Here is a 22131-nt window from a genome sequence, read left to right as displayed (position 1 = left end):
TGTCACGGCCCATAAAGTTAGAGCTATGGCAGCATCTGTGGCTTTCCTCCGTTCCACGCCTATTGAAGAAATCTGCAAGGCTGCTACATGGTCCTCAGTTCACACTTTTACATCTCACTATTGTCTGGATGCATTCTCCAGACGGGATGGACACTTCGGCCAATCTGTTTTGCAAAATTTGTTTTCCTAATGGCCAACCTTCCCTCCATCCCTCTTTTTGTTAGCTTGGAGGTCACCCATCAGTCAAGAATATGCTGCCTGCTTGTCCTGGGATAAAGCACAGTTACTTACCGTAACAGGTGTTATCCAGGGACAGCAGGCAGATATTCTTGCGTCCCACCCACCTCCCCGGGTTGGCTTCTTAGCTGGCTTATCCTAACTGGGGACTGCGCGCCTCTGTTGGGCGGGAAGGCACTCGCGCGTGCGCGGTGCGGCCTGCTAGAACTTTCCAAGTTCTTAGAGTGCAATCACTCTAAAATTGTCCGTACCGAGGCTCCATCGGTGCCGTCACCCATCAGTCAAGAATATCTGCCTGCTGTCCCTGGATAACACCTGTTACGGTAAGTAACTGTGCTTTCTCTATGTCTTCAATTAATTCGGAGTCTTTGTCTTCCAGTTGTCTTGGAGGTCTATATACTACACCAAGATACAGGCATTTTTCCCTGCCTCTGGCCAGTTTCACCCAGAGGGATTCCCCGGTGTACGTGACATCTGTGATTCTGGTAGTTTTCATGTCTTCTTTAATGTATAGTGCCACCCCTCCCCCTGACTTTCCCTCTCTGTCCTGACGAAATAAGTTGTATCCCGGTATAGCCATATCCCACCCATGAGAGTCTGTGAACCAAGTTTCGGATATTGCCACCACATCAAGGTCGGCATTCATTATTTCGGTCTCTAATTCTAGAATCTTATTGCCTAAACTGTGTGCATTAACATACATAGCCCTCCATACCCCGTGATTGCTAAGTCCCTGTGGGGAGTTTCCCACCTGGGATAGTGTGACTCCTAGAGAATTGTTTGCAATGGGGGCACTTACTTTGGACTTAGACTCGGAGTTTCGACTCACCTCGTCAGGATCGTTCCTTACTGCACTTGTATCTGAGTGGGTACCCTCCCCCAACTTACCTAGTTTAAAGCCCTACGAAGCAGGAGGGCTAGTCGGTGTCCAAAGACGTGCTTACCCCTGCTGGTCAGATGGAGTCCGTCTGGTCCCTGAAGTCCTTGCAACGTCTCTCCATGATTCAGGAATCCAAAGTTCATTTCCCAGCACCATCCTTGAAGCCACTCGTTAGTCCTCAGTATACGCTCATCCCTGGCACTTCCTTTGCCTCTAACTGGGAGGATCGAGAAGAAGACCACCTGCTCTCCTGTCTGCTTCAGCCTCTCACCCAGGCTCCAAAGTCTCTAGTTATGTTCTCCGGGGTGTTCTTAGCAGTGTCGCTTGTGCCAATGTGGATGAGGACCATGGGGAAGTGATCTTGGGGCTTGAGAAGCCTATCAAGACAGGCTCCAGGCAGACAGCAAACCTCCCTTGACTGCATATCCGGTCTGCAGATTGGTCCCTCGGTGCCCCTCAGCATGGAGTCCCCAATGACTATTACTCTGCGCTTCTTTGGGGGGAGCCGATCAGTTGTCCCCGGAGTTGGAGCCGTGCGCTGGACTAACCTCCTGCTCCTTGTCGGCATCCTCCTGCTCCTGTCGGCATCTTCCTGCTTCAACAGTAGCTCAGAGCTCTTCTGGACTGCCTGGCTCCCATGGCCTGGCTGTTGTTATTTTCATGTTCTGGGGTCCATGGTAGCCTCTTTGGAAGCGGTTCCCTTGGCCCGAGCGTACATGCACCCATTATTGGAGTCCCTTCTCTCTCAGTGGTCTCCGCAGCATCATCCCCTTCAGATGCCGATCCCCTGGGCGGAGCCAGCTCGCAGCAGCCTGAGATGGTGGCTTCAGGAGGAGGCTCTCTCATCAGGGCAGACTTCTTCGGATATCAAAATGGATGACTCATGATGGATGCCATTCTGTCGGGTTGGGGTGCTCACTGTGGGGAACGTTTAGGGTCAAGGGCAGAAACGTTGGTTGTTCAATCGTCTGAAACTCGGGGCAATTCAGCCCAAAAAGCGCTCCCTTAGGTCAGGAAGCTCGCATGCTGGTTCGTTGGGTGGATGCTCATCTGTCGCTCTCGGTGGCCCACCTGGCTGGTGTCGACAACGTTCAGGCAATTTCCTCAGCCGACAGATTCTGGACCTAGGAGCATGGTCCCTCTCACAGATTGGCTGGCTCGGAACTTCCTCTCTGATGTCAGAATTGACGGGGGGGGGGAGGGGGAAGCTGTGGGCCAGTGCTTGCACACATCTGGCCTGGCATCGGGGAAGCAGGGAAAACAGAACGCAAAGACAATGCGAGTCTATCGCGGAGCCAATTGATCGCAATAGACCTTTTGGCCACCCCTGATTTAGATAAAGGTCTGGCAGTGGCCTCCCTCAAAGCTCAGGTTGCAGGCCTTCCGTATTTTCGAGCGTGCAAAGGCACTAGTTCGCTTACTGCTCATCCTGATATGACCAGGTTTATGAGGGGGTGTTTTGCTTGCTACCTTGCATCTTTTCTTCATGGAATCTTATTGTTTTGCAGGGCCTTGAAGATGCCCCTTTTGAACCACTGAAGGATGCTTCTCTTCTGGTCCTAATGATCAAGAGTTTTTTTCTGGCCACCATTGTCTCTGCATGGTCTATTTCGGAGCTTCAGGCTCTTTTGTGAAGGGAACCCTTTGTCTGTATTATGGACGTGAGTGTTTTTCTTCATACTGTACCTTCCTTCTTGCCGATAGCGGTCTCTGCCTTTCATGTCGACCAGGAGGTTAGGTTGCCTGAATTTCATCCAACAGGTTCAGAGCACAAAGATCATATATTACGCAAATTGCATGTCCAGAGGGTCTTGCTTCATTATTTGGAGAGGACTAATCAGTTCAGGCTGTTTGATCACCTTTTTGTTCTAATTGCTGTGCCTCGCCATGGTAGGCCAGCGCCCCAAGCCTTCGATTGCTCAGTGGATTCAAATGACCATTTCTGTGACTTACATCGCCTGCGGCAAGCATCCACTTGATTTCGCTTTAAGTATACTCGATGAGAAATGTGGCTGAGTCGTGGGCAGAAACTCGCGTAATTCATCCTGATGAAATTTGCAGGGCAGCTACTTGGTCCTCTCTTCATACTCTTACTCAGTTTTACCAAATGGATGTAGCGGTGCATTCTGATGCCATTTTTCAGTTCTTGGTTTTGAGGGCAGGCTCTTTTGTCCCTCCTTAGCTACCGTGGCTTTGGTATGTCAGCTTGCATATGGAATCCAGAAGGGACGTATTAGAATGGAAGATTAGGTGCATACCTTCAATAATCTTTTTGTTAGTCCCTGGAGGATTCCATGCGACCTACCCTCGGTTATTCTCCTTACAGGCTTGAAGATTTTCTAGCCAGTGACCAGATCCTGTGGGGAGTTTCTGTGAGAATGCACATTACCGAAGGCCTTTCTTGGGGTGCTCATTGCACTTAGCAGGTAAGTTCTACTTTATTCTTCAATGTTTTTCTGAGTTGCCATGGTGCCTGTTTATCACTTGTTAATATTTTGCAGAGCATACCAGTTCATGAATTACTTATGTTGATGGGGATTCTCCCCCTTACCTCCCCTTGTCATGGATTTGTTCTGGTATGTTGCTTGGCTTTGGGACTTAACTTGATATGTTTACTAGCTCTCAGGCTAAGGGGATGAGTATGTGCTCAGAAAAGTTGTGGATTTCTGCAATTCCTGGACTGCAGGTTGGGATTGAAAAGACATCCGCTTAAGGTGATCCTTGAGGCAACGACCCCAGTCCTAGCATAGGGAATCATTCAGGGACTAACAGAAAGAATATTATCAAAGGTATAAACCTAATCTTCTATTACAAAAGGATTACTGTGCTTTTGCTTTTCTTCTACAGGCTGATCAATGCACTGGGCTGCAAGGTTTTCTCATATTTCATAGTTTTGGAGGTGGCACTGGCTCTGGCTTTGCATCTCTTTTGATGGAAAGGCTGTCTGTTGACTATGGCAAGAAATCCAAACTTGAATTTGCAATATATCCAGCACCCCAGGTCTCTACTGCCGTGGTAGAGCCCTACAACTCCATTCTGACCACTCATACAACACTGGAGCATTCCGATTGTGCATTCATGGTAGACAATGAAGCAATTTATGATATCTGTCGTCGCAACCTGGATATTGAACGACCCACTTACACCAATCTGAATCGCCTCATTGGGCAGATTGTATCATCTATCACTGCTTCTTTGCGTTTTGATGGGGCACTTAATGTTGACCTGACAGAATTCCAGACCAACCTTGTTCCATACCCCCGCATCCATTTTCCCTTGGCAACATATGCGCCTGTTATCTCAGCTGAAAAAGCATACCATGAGCAGCTGTCCGTAGCTGAAATTACCAATGCCTGCTTTGAGCCAGCTAACCAGATGGTGAAGTGTGATCCTCGTCATGGAAAGTATATGGCTTGCTGTATGTTATACAGAGGAGATGTTGTTCCTAAGGATGTCAATGCAGCTATTGCTACAATCAAGACAAAGCGTACTATTCAGTTTGTGGATTGGTGCCCTACTGGTTTTAAGGTATTGTAAATCATTGCTAATTGCTTATACCAATCAACTTTTAAAGCTGTTGACGTAATTGAGAATTTTCAGTTTGTTTAAATAACCATTTTAATTTTGGCGTTTTACCCAGGGTCATTGCTGTAGTGCTGACTAGTAAAACTATCAAATTTTACTTTTTGTTAAAATTAATTTGCATGCATCAATATTTAACTAACAATGCCATTGTTTTGTTTTATTTTCTTTCCTTACATTAAGGTTTTTGTCCTTAAATGTACAGTGGAACCTTGGTTTACGAGCATTATTCGTTCAAGAAGCATGCTCGTAAACCAATTTACTCGTATTTAAAAGCGAGTTTCTCCATAAAAAGTAAGGGAAACTGGTTTGATTCGTTCCACCTCCCATCCCTCCGGCACTGCTCCACTCCACCCCACCACATCCCCAAAAGACCCCCCACCCCCGAGGCCACTGGTGCGCTTCCACATCTCCCCCCCCCCCCATGAACTGGCATGGCCCCCCGCCTACAAACGCTGCCCCCCTGCATGAACTGGCATCCCCGCCCACCCAAACTGAAAGCTTACCCCCCAATGTGGCACCGGCACGTAACACCAACCCACAGGAGGTGCCGGTGCCCGAAGATCGTGCCTCTCCTCCAGTTGGGCCTTGAGGATCTGCGCAGAGAGAACGAGAGCCAGAAGGCCTTGAGCATGCGCAGATGCTCAAGGCCCAGTCGGAGGAGAGGCATGATCTTCGGGCACCGGCACCTCCTATGGGTTGGTGCTGCTTGCTGGTGCCACATATGGGGGGTAAGCTTTCAGTTTGGGTGGCAGATGCCAGTTCGCGGGGGGCAGCGTTTGCGGGCAGGGGGCGATGCCAGTTAGAAGGCAGGGGGACTCGCAAATCGAGTCAATGCTCGGTTTGCGAGTCACGATTTGCGAGAATGTTTTGCTCGTCTTGCAAAACACTTGCAAACCACTGCACTCGTAAACCGAGGTTTGACTGTACTTGGGGTTTTTTTTCTATATCATCACCTAATGTTTAATCTTTGTTTCTCTAAAATTTTACAAGTACATAATAAACTATATAATTTAAAACAAAAACACATTACATACTCATATGTAACAATATAAAGAACTATTTAAAAAAAAAAAAAAAACCAACCCCTCTCTTATCCCCCATATAATTCCTGCCTTTCTTAAGAGTCCAATAGAACCTGATGTTCCTTCAGTGCACACCCTTTGTTTAATCTTTTGGACTCTGAAACAGGCAATGTTTAAATGTTTACATTTTTTTAAATAACATTTATTAAGCTCTCAACAATGAAGAACATAGAGTGTACTACAAAAATAAAAAGTGATCACCTTTACAAAAACAACACATAGTCAACAATGATGTTATGTTTTAAGATTAAGGTACTAAAATATGGGAATAAGGTCCCTGTAATCAATGTTCTCCACATTGTCATCAAAGAGGTTCATGTTTTAACTGTTTACACAAAGAAAGGAAACCATTTGTTACCTTAAATATTCTCTTTCTCTAGGTGGGAATTAACTACCAGCCTCCAACTGTGGTACCAGGAGGTGACTTAGCTAAAGTACAACGAGCTGTATGCATGCTGAGTAACACTACAGCTATTGCTGAAGCCTGGGCTCGCTTAGACCACAAGTTTGATCTGATGTATGCAAAGCGTGCCTTTGTCCACTGGTATGTAGGTGAAGGCATGGAAGAAGGAGAATTTTCTGAAGCTCGGGAAGATTTGGCAGCTCTAGAAAAAGATTATGAAGAAGTTGGTGTTGATTCTGTGGAGGGTGAGGCTGAAGAAGGGGAAGAATATTAAAGATATAATAAAATACACTATAGAGAGTACTTCATGTGAAAAAGATTACATGGTTTCATGTTTCTTGAACCTTGTTTAGAAATAAAAGTGTTTATGTCAACATTACTTTTTTTGGTGTTTTCTGAGGGAAGAATTTAGTTTTTAAGCATAAGAAATACAAATATAGGGCACCCTGCTTACTTTTTTCCCAGACACTGCCATGCAACAAATTTCCATTATAGTCCGTTACTGTGCAAACAGGATACGGTTCCTTACAGATGGGTTGTGTACCCCAACTTGCAAGTTGGATTGTAGAAGGTGAAAACAGTTAAAAAAAAATAAACTAGAATTACCCACCTGAAGGGTAGGGCCTGCTGGTGGTTCTGGGGTCCGGTGGTTGAGCTTATGTTTTTGAAGGGACAGCAGCGGCATGAATGGTCCCTTCAGCGGTCACAGTTTTAGTTTTTTGTTGGGAGCTGGCCGCAGGAGTTAGAGAAGACAGAGTTCCAGGCGCGTGATCTCCCTGCAGCAGCGGCCTTAGTTTTTAGGCGCTGGCTGCCAGGAGGGAAGAGGGAGCACATCGGTGCATGTGCAGAAATGTAGGGTAGGGTGATTGCGCAGACCATAACACGGAGGAACCAAAAGCAGAATCCTCTCTTGCCGCAACATGGCAAAAGTATGTAAAGTGAACCCAAGTTCTTTAGCACTCTCCAGACCAGTAGAGGTTAATCTTTATGAATGGGTATATATCCAATCATGACCAGCAGGTGGAGACTGAAAACAAAACTGTGAGATAGTACATAAAATATCCCCTTCTCTATTCTCATCAGTCTACTTCAGTCTCCAGCAGGTGTTGAGTGATCTGTACCCATCTACCTTGATAGGGCTGTTGGAATTTGTTTAGGGGTTTCTAGTCCCTGTTTTTGGCCAGATTGAGCTTGGGTAGGCCCTGTTTGGGGGTCCGTCGACCTCGGGGGTGTCACCCGGCGGGTCTCGAGCGGGATCCCTCCTCCCACTTCCTCCACCTCCCCACATTTTTTTAGAGGAGCCTCAGCAGTCAACCTTGCCCCCTAAATCAAGCGAGGCCTACTGATTCGAGAGCCTGTGGAGTCTGTTCTGTTAAAAAAAAAATAAATCCTGAGGTAGTGCCAGTCTACAGGGTTGCTTCCCTGTCAATTTACTGTATTTTACTGTTTATCCCAGGACAAGCAGGCAGGTATTCTCACATATGGGTGACGTCATCGATGGAGCCCGGATGCAGACACCTCACAAGTGTCAGCGCGCGATCTCTCTTACGAACCCACACCGTCGCTGCCTCAAGTGCCTTGGGCTTAAACATCATCCTAGATCGTGCCTGCGCTGTCAAACACTTCAGCCTCGAGCTTTCAATCGTTGTTGTATTTTGGTGGACAAGCTCTTCGAGATGGAATTTTCTACTGATCCCTCGACTTCGACGGTGACCTCGACTTCAACTCCTGCCGAGGTTCCTCCTGCTTCTACTGCTTCCACCTCTAGCCTCATCAAACCTTTGTTGTTTGCAGTGGTTCGTTCTTTGACGACATCTGCTGTATCTTCCCCTGTTTTCTCAGGTCAGATAGTTCAGTAGTCCGTTCCAGCGGTAGTGATTAAAGTGCCTAAGATTTCCAAGTCGAAGCACACTCACACTATCTCGAAGGAACCTCCAGCCAAGGCAGGTGATCCGGTTTCAGACGCAGATCCATCCTTGCCGGCTTCTTTACTGACCATGTTGGAGAAGCAGTTCATTCAGTTCCTTACTAATATGGGACTGAAGCTTCTTCCTCTTAAACCAGCCTGGGCATTCAGCAGTCTCCCGCGAGGTCAAGCCTCTCCCATTGCCTCAGGCTGACCTTCCACACTCTTTGCAGGGAGCAGAGTCTCTGCGAGTGTCTGGTCTGACAATGCACGAACAGCAAAGAGCAGATTCTTTGCAAGTGCCTCGGAAGGAATCCTCACACTCTATACAAGGAGCAGAGTCTTTGGGAGTGCATCGAGGTTCCTCCACTAAGCCTCTGGAGCTTCGATCTACAGCCTCCAGTCCCATACATTCGTTGATACCATCGGCTGCTTCCATCTCCGAGGCGAAGTCTCCTCGATCTTCGAGATCTGCTTCCAGGCATAGTTCTCATCGACGATCGAGGCCTTCTTTGAGGCATCCTTCCAGGCATAGTTCTTCTAAAGAAAGACCTTCCACTAAGCCTCGATCTACTCCAACCTCGACTAGACCACTGACTCCTCGTTCGAGATCTCCAATGCCGGACCTCGAGGATGTCCCAGTTTCGATTGCCTTGTCCAAGTCACCATATTACTTTGATGCCTTTTTTCCTGCCGAAGCTTCATCTTCGACCCAGGCTGCCTCGACGTCCTCGAGTCCTTCTCGAGGCAAAGCATTAGCAGATCAGTTATCTTTCTCATCTTTTCTTCGTCAGATGGCTGAGTACTTGGACCTTCAATTAGATACTGGCTCCAAATACTCTAAGGAGTATCTCGAAATCATGCATCTTCCTTAACCTCCGGCAGAGTCTCTTAAGCTTCCACTTCATAAGCTTTTGAATCAGACTTTTGGTCGATGCATGGAAACACCTTTTTCCATACCAGCTGTTCCAGGAAAATTGGACTCTAGGTATAAAACTGTGCATCGCAAAGGGTTTGATAACTCACAGTTATCTCATCAATTCCTGCTTGTCGAGTCCTCCTTAAAGAGGTCCCATCCTTCCAAGGTTTATGCCACCGTTCCTCAGGGAAGGGAAGGGAAAACTATGGACAAATTCGGACGTTGCATCTATCAAAATGCTATGATGTCCTCTAAAGTCTTCAATTATAATTTTCAATTCATCACTTATTTTGAATTCCTTATTTCTCTATTGCCAAAGTTTTTGACTTATCTGGATACTCAAAAGCATTTTGAATTTCAAGAAGTCCTGGCTTCTTTATCCCAACTCAGACTGTATCTCCCGCAGTCATCTTATGATGCCTTCGAGTTAGCTGCCCGGGCAGACGCTTGTTCTGTGGCTATGCGTTGTCTTGCTTGGCTTCGTACTATTGACATGGACCCTAATCTTCAAGACTGCTTGGCTAATATCCCTTGTGACGGCAATGACCTCTTCAATGAATCCATCGAGGCAGCCATCAAGAAATTGTCTGACCATGAGAAATCCTTTGCTTCTATTGTCAGACCCAAGCCGAAGCCAGCTCCTGCAAAACCTGCACGCCCTGCTCCTATCTATCAGCGGCGTTTTACTCCGAGGACGGCTCCTTATAATCATCCTCCTCTAAAGAAACAGCCTCAAAAAAAAAACCAGAACCTCAATCTTCTGCTGCACCTAAGGCTACTCAGCCTTTTTGACTGTTTAAAACAGAGCATAACCTCCACTGTTCTGACTCTGTCTCATTTTCCCCCTATAGGGGGAAACACTATACCACAAAAACTGTAATACATGTCCTCTAATACTATGCAAAATATAAAGACAGTAGATGTAAATTTGAAAAAACTGATACATAACAATCACCACTTTACAAATTAACAAATAAAAATAAAACAAATAATGAGAAATAAGAAAATACCATTTTATTGGACTAATCCCCGTAAGCTCGGTCCCCATCCCCACAAACCACCTGATTCCATCCACACAAGCCTTGAATTGTTTTATATTGAACTTATTATATTAAAGTATAAAAAGAAACAATATTCTGTATAATTGTCAATTTATAAATCAGCGTCTTCTCCCCACTCTCTCTTCCCCATTTCCCTTCAGTGTCCTCAGCCCACTCTCTCTCCACTTTCTTTCAGCGCACGCACATAAAAACAAGTAAGTAATTATATATCATTTTCATTCTATTCATTCATAGAAATTAAAGTCTAAATAATGTCAGTCACATAACAAAACATGATTTTACAAAAATAATTCCCTGCACAGTCAAGCCTGCAAGGATTACTAGATGTCTTTCAGCAGCTCCCCTCCCTCCCTTCCCCTTACCTTCGTGGCCAAGTCAAAGTGGGTCCTGGGGGTGTTGCGGGACAGTTATGCTCTGGAGTTTGTCGCTCTCTGTTAGATCATATCTAGCCTCTTCGTGTCAGGTGGCATGGGAGGTGCTAGCCTTTCGCCAGACCCTTCAGTGCTTGCTAGATCTCAAAGCAGATGTTCCAGTGTCCCCTCAGGAGTGCGGCACCGGAAGGTACGCCATTTCCTTTGTGGTGCTCTAGAAGGAGTGGACCTTTCGGCCCCTCCTTGATTTAAACAGGGGTCAACAGGGCTCTCAGAATTCCCTCTTTTTGCATGGACACACTGCAGTCTCCTTCTGGCGGTTCAGCATGGGGAGTTCCTGACTTCTCTCGCTCTGACGGAGGCCTATTTGCATGTTTCCATTTGGTCCTCTCACCAGCGCTTCCTTCGCTTTGCGATCTTGGGTCAGCACTATCAGTTCTGTGCGCTTCCCTTTGGCCTGGCCATGGCTCCCCGGACATTCACCAAGGTGATGGTAGTCGTCACGGCGGCCTTGCGGTTGGAGGGCATTCTGATACATCCCTACCTGGACGACTGGTTGATTCGGGCGAAGTAGTTACAGGAGAGCACCCGGGTTACGGCTTGGGTGGTAGAGTTTCTCCAGTCGCTGGGCTGGGTGGTCAACCTTGCAGAGTCAGTTGGTCCCGGCTCAGCGTCTGGAGTACCTTGGGGTTCTGTTTGACACCTCCTTGGGTAAGGTCTTCCCCATGGCCTGCCCGGTCGAACGAACGGAAGAAATTTTTTTTTAAAAAAAGAAGAAAACCGGCGATTCTGAGAAAAAGAAACCCAAAACCGCAGAGAAAGAAGGCACAAGTGAAAAACACTTCACGCAGAGAGTCGAAGACGGACTTCTCGGCTCCGCGGAAAAGTAAGAACTGAGGAGACGCGCCCGATGTCGGGCGGGAAGGCACTCGTGCATGTGCGGTGCGGGCGACTCGAAACTTCGAGTTTCTTCAAGCAAGTCTGCTTGTGAGGCGTCCGCATCGGGGCTCCGTTGGATCACATCACCCACTTGTGAGAATACCTGCCTGCTTGTCCTGGGATAATGGAAGCACTGCGGACCGAAATGCAGCTTCAGAAACATACTGAATAGGAATTAAGATGAAAATTTGCCATGCAGAAGCTGTAGGTTGCTCTCTATGATCCACAATTGACAATGAAGGGATGTAAAAATGTGAAGTGAGGAGAAGGTAGCTGCCACATAGTTGATCTAAGAAGGAATGAAATGTAGATTGTGGCACGCAAGGTGCGCATCTTCTGGCCCTGTTAAGAGAGATCTACTGGTGAAAAGCATGGAAAGCCCACTAGGATTGAATGAGGGAAAGAAACTCCAAGGTAACCTGTAGGGATGTGAGCAACCACAGTGACCAATGAGAATCCGTTGAAGTGCAACATATGATAGAAACTGGATCTGAAACAAGGGTACAAATGCTCTGATCCAGCATATCAATGTAAAAATATAAAAAATTAGCTATGAAAATATATGTATACATAAGTGTGGAAAAACCTCCAAAATGCTGAAGGCTCAGACTGAGATAGTAAATAGAAGAGATGAAAGCTAATGTAGTACATTGCAAATTGATCAAATTGAAATTAGTTCAGAATGTCAAAGGCATATCCTTGTTTCTGTTAAGACGCATTCAACCAAAAGTGTAGCTTCATCATGGGCAGAGGCCAAGGCAGTCTCTCCAGCAGAGATTTATAGAGCTGCAAGGAGAAATTAGGTTCTTACCTGCTAATTTACTTTCTTTTAGCTTCTCCAGAACATTAGAGGTTAATCTTTACGAATGAGTATATATCCAATCATGACCAGCAGATGGAGACTGAAAACAAAACTGTGAGATAGTACATAAGATATCCCCTTCTCTTTTCTCATCAGTCTGCCGAATAGCCAAGCAGAACCAAGAACTGAAAACAGAAAGAAACAATACTCCGAACAGGAGTAACAACTAACGTACCCAAAATGTTGTTGGAAAATGCAGAGGAGAAAACCCAGAAGGAAAAGTCCCCACAGCTCGCTAGTCGAGCCACAGCCGATGTTCTTTAATACTGCCTGGCTCTAGAAAAATACTAAAACCCGCTGCAAAAAACAAAACTGCCCGTGCAACAGCCCCAACAACAGACAGGGTGGGGACCTCTACTGGTCTGGAGAAGCGAAAAGAAAGTAAATTAGCAGGTAAGAATCTAATTTCTCCTTCTTTAGCACTCACCAGACCAGTAGAGGTTAATCTTTACGAATGGGACGTACCAAAGCAGTTCCCATCACAGGCAGGACCTCCGAAGGGCCAACACCAGAACACGCTCACCGAACACCGCGTCCCAAAGTGCCTGAACATCTACCTGGTAGTGTCTGACAAAGGAATGCAAGGAAAACCAAACCGCAGCCTTACAAATGTCCACTGGAGGCATGAGTGAAAATTCAGCCCAAGAAGCCGCCTGACCCCGAATGGAATGAGCCTTGAGAAACTCCAGAACAGGCTTCTGTCTCAGAAGATGAGCGGAAGCAAAAGTCTCCTTGATCCAGCACGCAATAGTCGCCTTAGAAGCACCAGCCCCCCTACGAGGACCCGCCAGAAGGACAAAGAGATGATCTGATTTCCTGATCTCCTGGGTCCGCTGCACATAAGAACGAAGGACCCGACCGACATCTAACTTACGCAGCTGTTTTTGCTCAGAAGAGCCCTCCCGACTACCTAACCCTGGGAGGACTACAGATTGATTGACATGAAAGGGAGAAACTACTTTTGTCAGAAAGGAAGGAACAGGCCGCAAGACAACGCGCTCCCTAAAAAACTCCAAGAAGAGAGCCCTACAAGAGAAAGCCTGTAGCTCAGAAACACGCCTAGCGGAAGTAATGGCCACCAAAAAGACTACCTTCAGAGGAAGGTTCTTCAAAGAGCAGCCACCCAACAGTCCAAAAGGCGGGTGCACCAGAACCGAAAGAACCAGATTGAAATCCCAAGATGGAACAGAGGGCCGCAAGGGAGGCCTGAGCAACTTGGCTGCCCGCAAAAAACGAACCACATCAGGAATGGTCGTCAAACACTGACCTGTCACTAACCCACGAAAGACTGACAAAGCCGCAAGCTGAACCCGGAGAGAAGACCAAGCCAGACCTCTATCCAGGCCATCTTGCAAGAACTCTAGGGTGTTAGGCAGGGAAGCGTGAAGAGACCACTCTCTGCCCCTTGCACCAACCCTCAAAGAGACGCCAAACCCGCACATAAGCCCGAGAGGTAGAAAGCCTCCGGGACCCCAAGAGAGTAGAGATACCTACCTAGGCGACCCCTTTCAAGAGCCAAAGCCGTAAGACAGAAGGGAGACGGGTCGAACATGGGAATGGGACCCTGCATCAGAAGGTCGTCCAAGAGAGGCAGAGGAAGAGGATCCGCTACCAGATGCCTCACCAGATCCACATACCACAGACATCGAGGCCATTCCGGAGCCACCAAAACCACAAGACCCGGATGGCGAACAATGTGGAGAATTCTGCCCACTAATGGCCATGGAGGGAACACATACATCAGCCCCTCCGTTGGCCATAGTCGAACCAGAGCATCCAGACCCTCAGCCAGACCGTCCCTGCGACGACTGAAGAAGTGGGGCACTCTGGCGTTGCCACTCGTGGCCATCAGGTTCAACAGGGGCTGACCTCAAGCCTGCACTAGAGAATGACACGGGGAAAAAATCTGTCCCCGTCACCGGCCCACCATCCTCTGCACTGCCCCGTCACCGCCGTTCCCTTCACGTCACCGCCACTGCCATCCCATTCACCGCCCCGTCCCCGTCCCCGCTGCATCCATATAAGCCTTAGTACTGTAATATTTAGCTTATTCCTTTCTTATAAATCAAAGTTCCTGCTGCTGAACTAGAGAAAGAGATGTTCAGCTGGCAGGGCTTTGTTTATAAATTTTTATCAACACAACTAATATACTATTTTATCCTAAAGCAAAAAATAAATAAATAAATAAATTTTTTTCTACCTTTTGTTGTCTGGTTTCTGCTTTCCACATCTTCTCATTCAATTCCTTCCATCCACTGTGTGTCTTCTCTCTGCGTCTTCCATTTGCTTTTACTGTGCCTCTCCCTTCACCCCTCCCCCCCAATTGATCTAGCACCCATCTTCTTCCTTCCGCTCCCCATAGTCTGGCATCTGTCTTCTTCCCACTCTGTCTTCTACATTTCCCTTTGGGGTCTGTTCCTCTCCACCCTCCTTCAATGTCTGTCCTATTCCTTTCCACCACCACCCTTCCCTCCCTCCTTTACCATCTGTTCCTTTCTACCACCCTTCAGCTCCTCTCGCGTGGCCTATCTATCTACCTTCCTCCCTTTTATTTTCATGGCACATTTCAATGTAATTTGTGCAAGCCACTGGAGCCTGCAAGCTCGGTCCCTGTCCCATCCCCACAAACCATCTCGCTTCTGTGCTCCTATTTTCTCCATTTCTAATATCTCCCCTATGTATCTGTCATTGCCCCCCCCCCCTGTGTCCCTCTCCCTATGCCCCATGCACATAATTTCCCCTCTTTCTGTTACCTTCCTGTGTCCAGATTTCCCCTATCTTCCTCTTCCATACCAGTGTGTCTCTTCTTTTCAACCCCATCTAGCTTTTTTCCCTCTTTCTTCCCCCCCCTGCTTCTAGCATCTGGCTCACCTGCCTGTCCTTCCCTTTCTTTCCTGCTGTGGGTTTTTCTTTCCGTCTTCATCCCCTTGGCCCAGAATCCTTTTCCTTTCACTCCCTCCTTCCAATTTGAGCCGGGAACACGAGCGATCGCACGGTCCCTTCAGCCACCACCCGCCTGCCCAATCGATCCTACTGTTTAGCCAGCTCTCTCCCTTCTCCTCACCTTAGTTTGTAGGTTTTGTTTTTCGGCGACATGCACGCTTTCCCAAAGAGCCACGCACGCGCGGCTGCTCAGTGTTCAATCTTCTGCTCTGCTGCAACTTCCTGTTTCCTGTTGCGTCAGAGCAGAAGATCAAAACTGAGCAGCAGCGGGTGCGCGACTCTCTGATAGCGTGCGGGTCGCCGAAAAAGAAAACCTACAAACTAAGGTGAGGAGAAGGGAGAGAGCTGGCTAAACACTAGGATCGATTGGGCAGGCAGGTGTGGGCTGCAGGGACCGCGTGATCCTTCATGCCTCACTGCGGGCGGTGAATGGCCTTGTCCCCATCGCCGCAGCGACTGCTAGTTTTCGTTCCCCATTTCGGCGGGTGACCCGCGGCTAAAATGCGGTGGCTGCGGGTAAACCGCCACCGTGTCATTCTCTAGCCTGCACTATCAACTAAAAGGCCACAGGGCTGAGGCACCACTTTCCAGGACCTAAGATGTGACGACTGAGGAAGTCCGCCTGAACATTCTCCACCCCAGCTATGTGAAGAGGCCGAGAGGTCCTGAAGATGCGATTCCGTCCAAAGCATGAGCAGAGCCGCCTCCTGTGCCACCTGAGCGCTCATGGTGCCTCCCTGCCGATTGACGTATGCTACTGCTGTGGCATTGTGCGACAGAACTCTGACTGACTTGCCCAACAAAAGAGAGCTGAAGGCTAACAGCGCCAAACGAACAGCTCTGATTTCCAACATATTGATCGACAGGACGCCTCCTCCGTGGACCAAGTGCCCCGAGCTGAGTGACCCAGACACTGAGTCCCCCAACCAAGGAAACTGGCATCCGTGAGAAGCACCGTCCACTGCGGTAGATCCAGACTCACCCCCTGAACCAGATGAGAGGTCTGGAGCCAACACCGAAGACTGCAGCGTGCCAAGCCTCACAGCAAACTGTGCCTCTGGGGCGACCACCTCCAGAGCAGAGCATACTGAAGAGGACGCATGCAGGCCCGCACCCATCTCACTACGTCCAGGGACGCCGCCATGGACCCAAAGACTTGGAGGAAATCCTGTGCCCGAGGACACCGGGACACCAAAAGGAGGCGAATCTGAGATTGCAATTTGCTTACCTGGTTTACCCGCGGCTTTGATCTTGCGGCGGAACTTTTTCGGCCTATGTCCCAGCCTGCAACCGGTTTTAAAAAGTGTTCCAAGTGCCAGCGTGCGATTTCCCTAACGGACCCTCATCGACGCTGTCTTTGGTGTCTCGGGCCTCAACATCTCTCGAAATCGTGCCGGCCTTGCTCAACACTTAAGCCTCGTGCTTTCTAGCGTCGTTGCATCCTGTGGGAGCAGTTGTTTGGTATGGAGTCTTTGATGGAGCTTTCGTCCTCGAGGGATGCTTCGCCTTCGACATCATCCAATGCACTCCAGGCTTCCACAGCTTCTGCTCCGGGCCTCATCAAACCTGCCTCGTTTGTCCCGGCTATGTCTTCGACGCCTGCTGCAGTGCCTTCCTCTGTCTCCTCAGGTCAGGTAGCACAGCAGCCCATTCCCCCGGTGGTGCTTAAAGTGCCTAAGGCTTTTAAGTCCAAGCACTCTCACACTGCCTCGAGGGAGCACGAAGCCCGTGCAGGTGGTCCCGTTGGAGACGCGGATCCATCCTTGCCGGCTTCGTTCCAGACCTTGTTAGAGAAGCAATTCATTCAACTCTACTACCATGGGGCCGAAGCTTCTCTCAAAAATCCAGCCTGGGCATGCGGAGGTCTCCCGCGAGATCGAGCCGCCTCCTGTGCCTCAGTCGTATCCACACTCCCTACAGGGAGCAGAGTCTCTGCAAGTGTCTGGTCTGGCATCTCGGCATGCATCGCAAGGAGCAGAGTCTTTGCCCATGCCTCCTTTGGAGCCCGTGCACTCAATGCAAGGAGTAGAGTCTTTGCGAGTGCCTCGAGGCTCTGCCACTCAACAGCCTCTGCTTCGTTCCACTGCCTCCAGCCCTATCCATTCGTTGGGGGCTTCAGAGGGGACCCGCTCTCCTCGATTGTCGAGACCTGCTTCAAGACGCAGCTCGCATCATAGATCGAGGCATTCTTCGAAGCATTCATCCAGGCATGCCTCGCCTCATCGGAAGCGGCCTTTTCTTCAATATTCCCCACCGCATACATCGACACTTTCGCTTCCAGATCTCGAAGACCCGGTGGGTTCCTTTTCTCCATCCAGATCGCCTTCTTCATTGGGGCATGCTGCCTCGACATCCTCGAGTCCCTCTCGAGGCCAGGCTTTGGCAGATCAGCTGTCTTTTTCATCCTTTCTACATCAAATGGCAGCTGATTTAAATATTGAACTTGACACTGGTTCTAAGTTTTCCAAGGAGTATCTCGAGACAATGCATCTCCCTCAACCTCCTGCTGAATCCCTCAAGCTTCCTCTAAACAAGCTTTTGGATCAAATCTTTGTCCGCTGTCTGGAAACTCCTTATTCCATTCCAGCTGTTCCAGGCAAATTGGATTCCAGATACTGGACTGTACATCATAAGGGATTTGACCACGCTCAGTTGTCTCATCAATCCCTTCTGGTCGAATCTTCTTTGAAGCGTTCTCACCCTTCTCAGGTGTATGCCACTGTTCCTCCGGGGAGGGAGGGCAAAACGATGGACAGATATGGTCGTCGCATCTACCAAAATTCTACGATGACCTCCAGAGTCCTCAACTACAATTTCCATTTTATTACCTACTTTGAGTTTTTTCTCTCCATTCTTCAAAAGTTCATGCCTTATTTGGATTAAGAAGTTCTTGCATCCTTATCCCAACTACGGCTGCATAAGAACTGCCATCTCCGGATCAGACCCATGGTCCATTGAATCCGGCGATCCGCACACGCGGAGGCCCTGTCAGGTATACACCTGATGTAGTTTTAGTCACCCATAACCCTCTATGCCTCTCATAAGGAGATGTGCGTCTAATTTGCCTTTGAATCCTAGCACAGTGGATTCCTTAATAACCTCCTTTGGGAGAGCATTCCAGGCGTCCACCACTCGCTGCGTGAAGCAGAACTTCCTGACATTTGTCCTGGATTTGTCCCCCCTTAGCTTCAAACCATGTCCTCTTGTCCGTGTCAAGTTGGACAGTGTAATTAATTTATTTTCCTGCTCTATTTTATCGATGCCTTTCAGTATTTTGAACGTCTCGATCATGTCCCCTCGCAGCCTCCTCTTCTCAAGGGAGAACAGTCCCAGTTTCTTGAGTCGTTCCTCATATTCCAAGTTCTCCATACCTCTTATTAGCTTCGTTGCTTATCTCTGCACCCTCTCCAGCAGTTTTATATCCTTCTTTAGGTTGGGAGACCAATGTTGGACACAGTATTCCAAGTGTGGTCTGACCATTGCTCTATAAAGCGGCATTATGACTTTCTTCGATCTACTCGTGATTCCTTTCTTTATCATGCCTAACATTCTGTTTGCTTTCTTTGCCGCTGCCGCGCATTGTGCCGATGTCTTCAGGGTCCTATCTATCAGTACACCCAGGTCCTTTTCTTGTTCGCTCTTACCAGAGTTGCGCCTGACATTCTATACTCATGTTCCTTATTCTTATTACCTAAATGCATTACTTTGCATTTCTCCACGTTGAACTTCATCTGCCATTGCTCTGCCCATTTCTCTAACTGATACAAGTCGCTCTGGACTTCCTCGCTATCCTCCTGCGATCTGATTGCCCGGCATAGCTTTGTGTCGTCTGCAAACTTAATGATCTCACTGGATATTCCGTCTTCCAGGTCATTGATATAAATATTAAATAGGATCGGCCCAAATACCGAGCCCTGGGGCACACCACTAGTCACTTCCTCCCAGTCTGAGTACTTCCCATTTATGCCCACTCTCTGCTTTCTGTTTGTATATCTCCCTCAATTCCATGGCTTTGTAGTTTCCTGAGAAGTCTTTCATGTGGAACTTTGTCGAACGCTTTCTGGAAGTCCAAATATATTATGTCCACCGGCATTCCACTATCAATTTGCTTGTTCACGATCTCATAAAATTGAAGTAAATTCGTTAAACATGATTTCCCTTTCCTGAACCCATGTTGACTGGGTTTCAGCAAGTCATGTGTATCTAAGTGCCGGACTATGCTATCCTTGATCAGTGCTTCAACCATCTTTCCAGGGACAGACGTAAGGCTCACAGGTCTGTAGTTGCCCGGTTCTCCTTTCGATCCTTTTTTGAAAATTGGCGTGACGTTCGCTATCTTCCAGTCGTCTGGTATCTGTCCAGTTCTGATTGTCAGATTGGCAAGTTTTTGCAATAACTCTCCGATTTCAACCTTCAATTCCTTTAAGACTCTCGGGTGAATTCCATCCGGTCCAGGGGATTTGTCACTTTTAAGTTTGTCGATCTGGTAGTATATCTGGTCCAACTCCACTTCAACTGTGGTGAGGCTGTCTTCTATTACTCCAGTAAACACTTTCACTGCTTCTGGTATTTTTGCGGTATCCTCCTCCATAAAGACGGACGCAAAGGAATTTAGTTTGTCTGCAATTTATTTATCTTCCTTGATGTACCCTTTTCTTCCCTGGTCGTCCAGGGGTCCCACTGCCTCTTTTGCGGGGTTTTTCCCTTTCATGTATCTAAAGAAGGGCTTGAAGTTTTTGGCCTCTTGCGCTATTTTTTCCTCAGTCCTTTTTGACATCCTTCACCGCCTTGTGACATTTCTTCTGATCATCTTTATGTTTTTTCCATGCTTCGGTTGTTTTCATGTGTTTCCATTTTTTGAAAGAGTCCTTCTTTTCTTTTATGGCTTCCTTCATCTGTCTGGTAAGCCATGCCGGTTCTCCCTTAGCTTTTGTTCTCCCTTCTTTGGAAATCCTCGGAATGTGGAGATTTTCTGCTTCTGTGATAGTATTTTTCAGTAGGGACCATGCCTGGTCTACCGTTTCGAGTTTGTCCACCTTTTTCTTGAGTCGTCGTTTCACCATGGCTCTCATGCGATCGTATTTGCCCTTTTTAAAGTTTAAGGTTGTGGTTAAGGTTTTGGCACGTTTTCTATTCCCGATGTCAAGCTTAAAGGTGATCACATTGTGATCGCTCGTCCCCAGTGGTATCGTAACTTCTACTTCTTTTTCAGTCTTCTTATGATGCTTTTGAGCTGTCTACTCGAGCTACTGCATGCTCGGTGGCCATGCGGCGTCTGGCATGGCTCCGTACCATCGATATGGATCCTAACCTGCAGGACCGGCTGGCTAATGTTCCTTGCGCTGGCACTGACCTCTTTAATGAGTCCATTGAGTCAGCCACCAAGAAGCTTTCGGACCACGAGAAGTCATTTGCTTCCATTCAACGCCCGAAGCCGAAGCCGGCTCCTCCTCGACCTGCACGCTCACCTTTGATCTACCAAAGGCGTTTTCCACCTAAACAGGCTCCTTCCATTCGTCAGCCTGTCAAGAGACAACATCCACAAAAGCAGCAGAAGCCTCAATCACCTGCTGTCCCTAAGGCTCCTCAGCCTTTTTGAATGTCTGGAAAAGAGCATAACTTCAGTCGTTCTGCCCTTTCCCGTTTTTCCCCCTATCGGAGGTAGTCTCCATCATTTTTTCCACCGATGGACGACTATTACCACCGACCTCTGGGTCCTTTCTACCGTCAGGGAGGGATACTTTCTTTAGTTCCATCAAGTTCTTCCGGAACATCCTCCAAGAGAGTATCCTTCCAATTCTGCCCAGACCGCCCTTCTTCAGGAAGCTCAAGTCTTGCTTCGGCTCCGAGCCATTGAGCCAGTTCCTTTGGCTCAGCAGAACAAGGGTTTTTACTCCTGCTACTTCCTTGTTCCGAAGAAGACGGGCGATCTGCGTCCCATTTTGGATCTCAGGGTGCTCAACAAATTTCTAGTCAGAGAAAAATTTTGCATGTTGACCCTGGCTTCTCTATCCCCTCCTCGAGCAGAACGACTGGTTATGCTCTCTGGATTTCAAGGAGGCCTACACTCACATTCCCATCCATCCATCCCGCCAATACCTCAGATTTCGGGTGGGAGATTTACATTATCAGTACAGAGTGCTCCCTTTTAGCCTGGCCTCGTCACCCAGAGTCTTCACCAAGTGTCTGATCGTGGTGACCGCAGCGCTCAGGAACCATGGTCTTCAGGTGTTTCCCTACCTGGACGATTGGCTCATCATGGATTCCACGTCTCAGGGAGTTGTCCTAGCGACCCAGCGGACTATCTGGTTCCTGCAGAGCCTGGGATTCGAAATCAACTTTCCAAAATCCCATCTCCAGCCTTCTCAGACTCTTCCATTCATCGGAGCTGTTCTGGATACAGTCCAACTCAGAGCGTTTCTTCCTCAACAATGTCTGGAGACTTCTCCATCTTTGTCAGTCAATCTCCTCTCGCCCGTCCATCTTGGCGAGACACATGATGGTTCTTCTGGGTCACATGGCTTCCACAGTTCATGTGACTCCTTTTGCCAGACTTCTCAGAATTCCTCAGTGGACCCTGGCATCTCAATGGACGCAGGTTTCCGACCCTCTGACTCAACACATCCAGGTCACTCATGCTCTGACACAGTCTCTTCGCTGGTGGATGCTCTCTTCCAATCTATCCAGAGGCTTACTTTTTCACACGCCCCCCCCATCAGAAGGTTCTCACAACCGATTCTTCAACTTACGCTTGGGGGGCTCATCTAGATGGTCTCCGTACTCAAGGCTATTGGACCAGTGCGGATTGTCAGTGCCACATCAATCTGCTGGAACTCAGGGCGATTTTCAATGCTCTCAATGCTTTTCAGCATCTGCTTCTCGACCGTGTAGTCCTCATTCGCACAGACAATCAAGTCGCAATGTATTATGTCAACAAACAGGG

General features: G+C 48.0%; 1 protein-coding gene across 2 annotated transcripts in view; it reads left to right on the top strand.

Moving 5' to 3' along the window:
• TUBA3E (tubulin alpha 3e) overlaps positions 1-6566 on the top strand; it is a 36756-nt gene extending 30190 nt beyond the window's left edge. For both annotated transcript variants that reach the window (XM_033923217.1, XM_033923210.1), the window contains exons 4-5: positions 3965-4645; positions 6165-6566. In XM_033923217.1, the coding sequence (XP_033779108.1) occupies positions 3965-4645; positions 6165-6461 (978 nt within the window). In that variant the 3' untranslated portion in view covers positions 6462-6566. The remainder of the gene's footprint in view (positions 1-3964; positions 4646-6164) is intronic.
• Positions 6567-22131: the final 15565 nt, after the last annotated feature.

The sequence above is a fragment of the Geotrypetes seraphini genome, chromosome 1 (assembly GCF_902459505.1).
Source record: "Geotrypetes seraphini chromosome 1, aGeoSer1.1, whole genome shotgun sequence".
NCBI lineage: Eukaryota > Metazoa > Chordata > Amphibia > Gymnophiona > Dermophiidae > Geotrypetes > Geotrypetes seraphini.
This window is presented reverse-complemented; position numbering and strand designations above follow the sequence as displayed.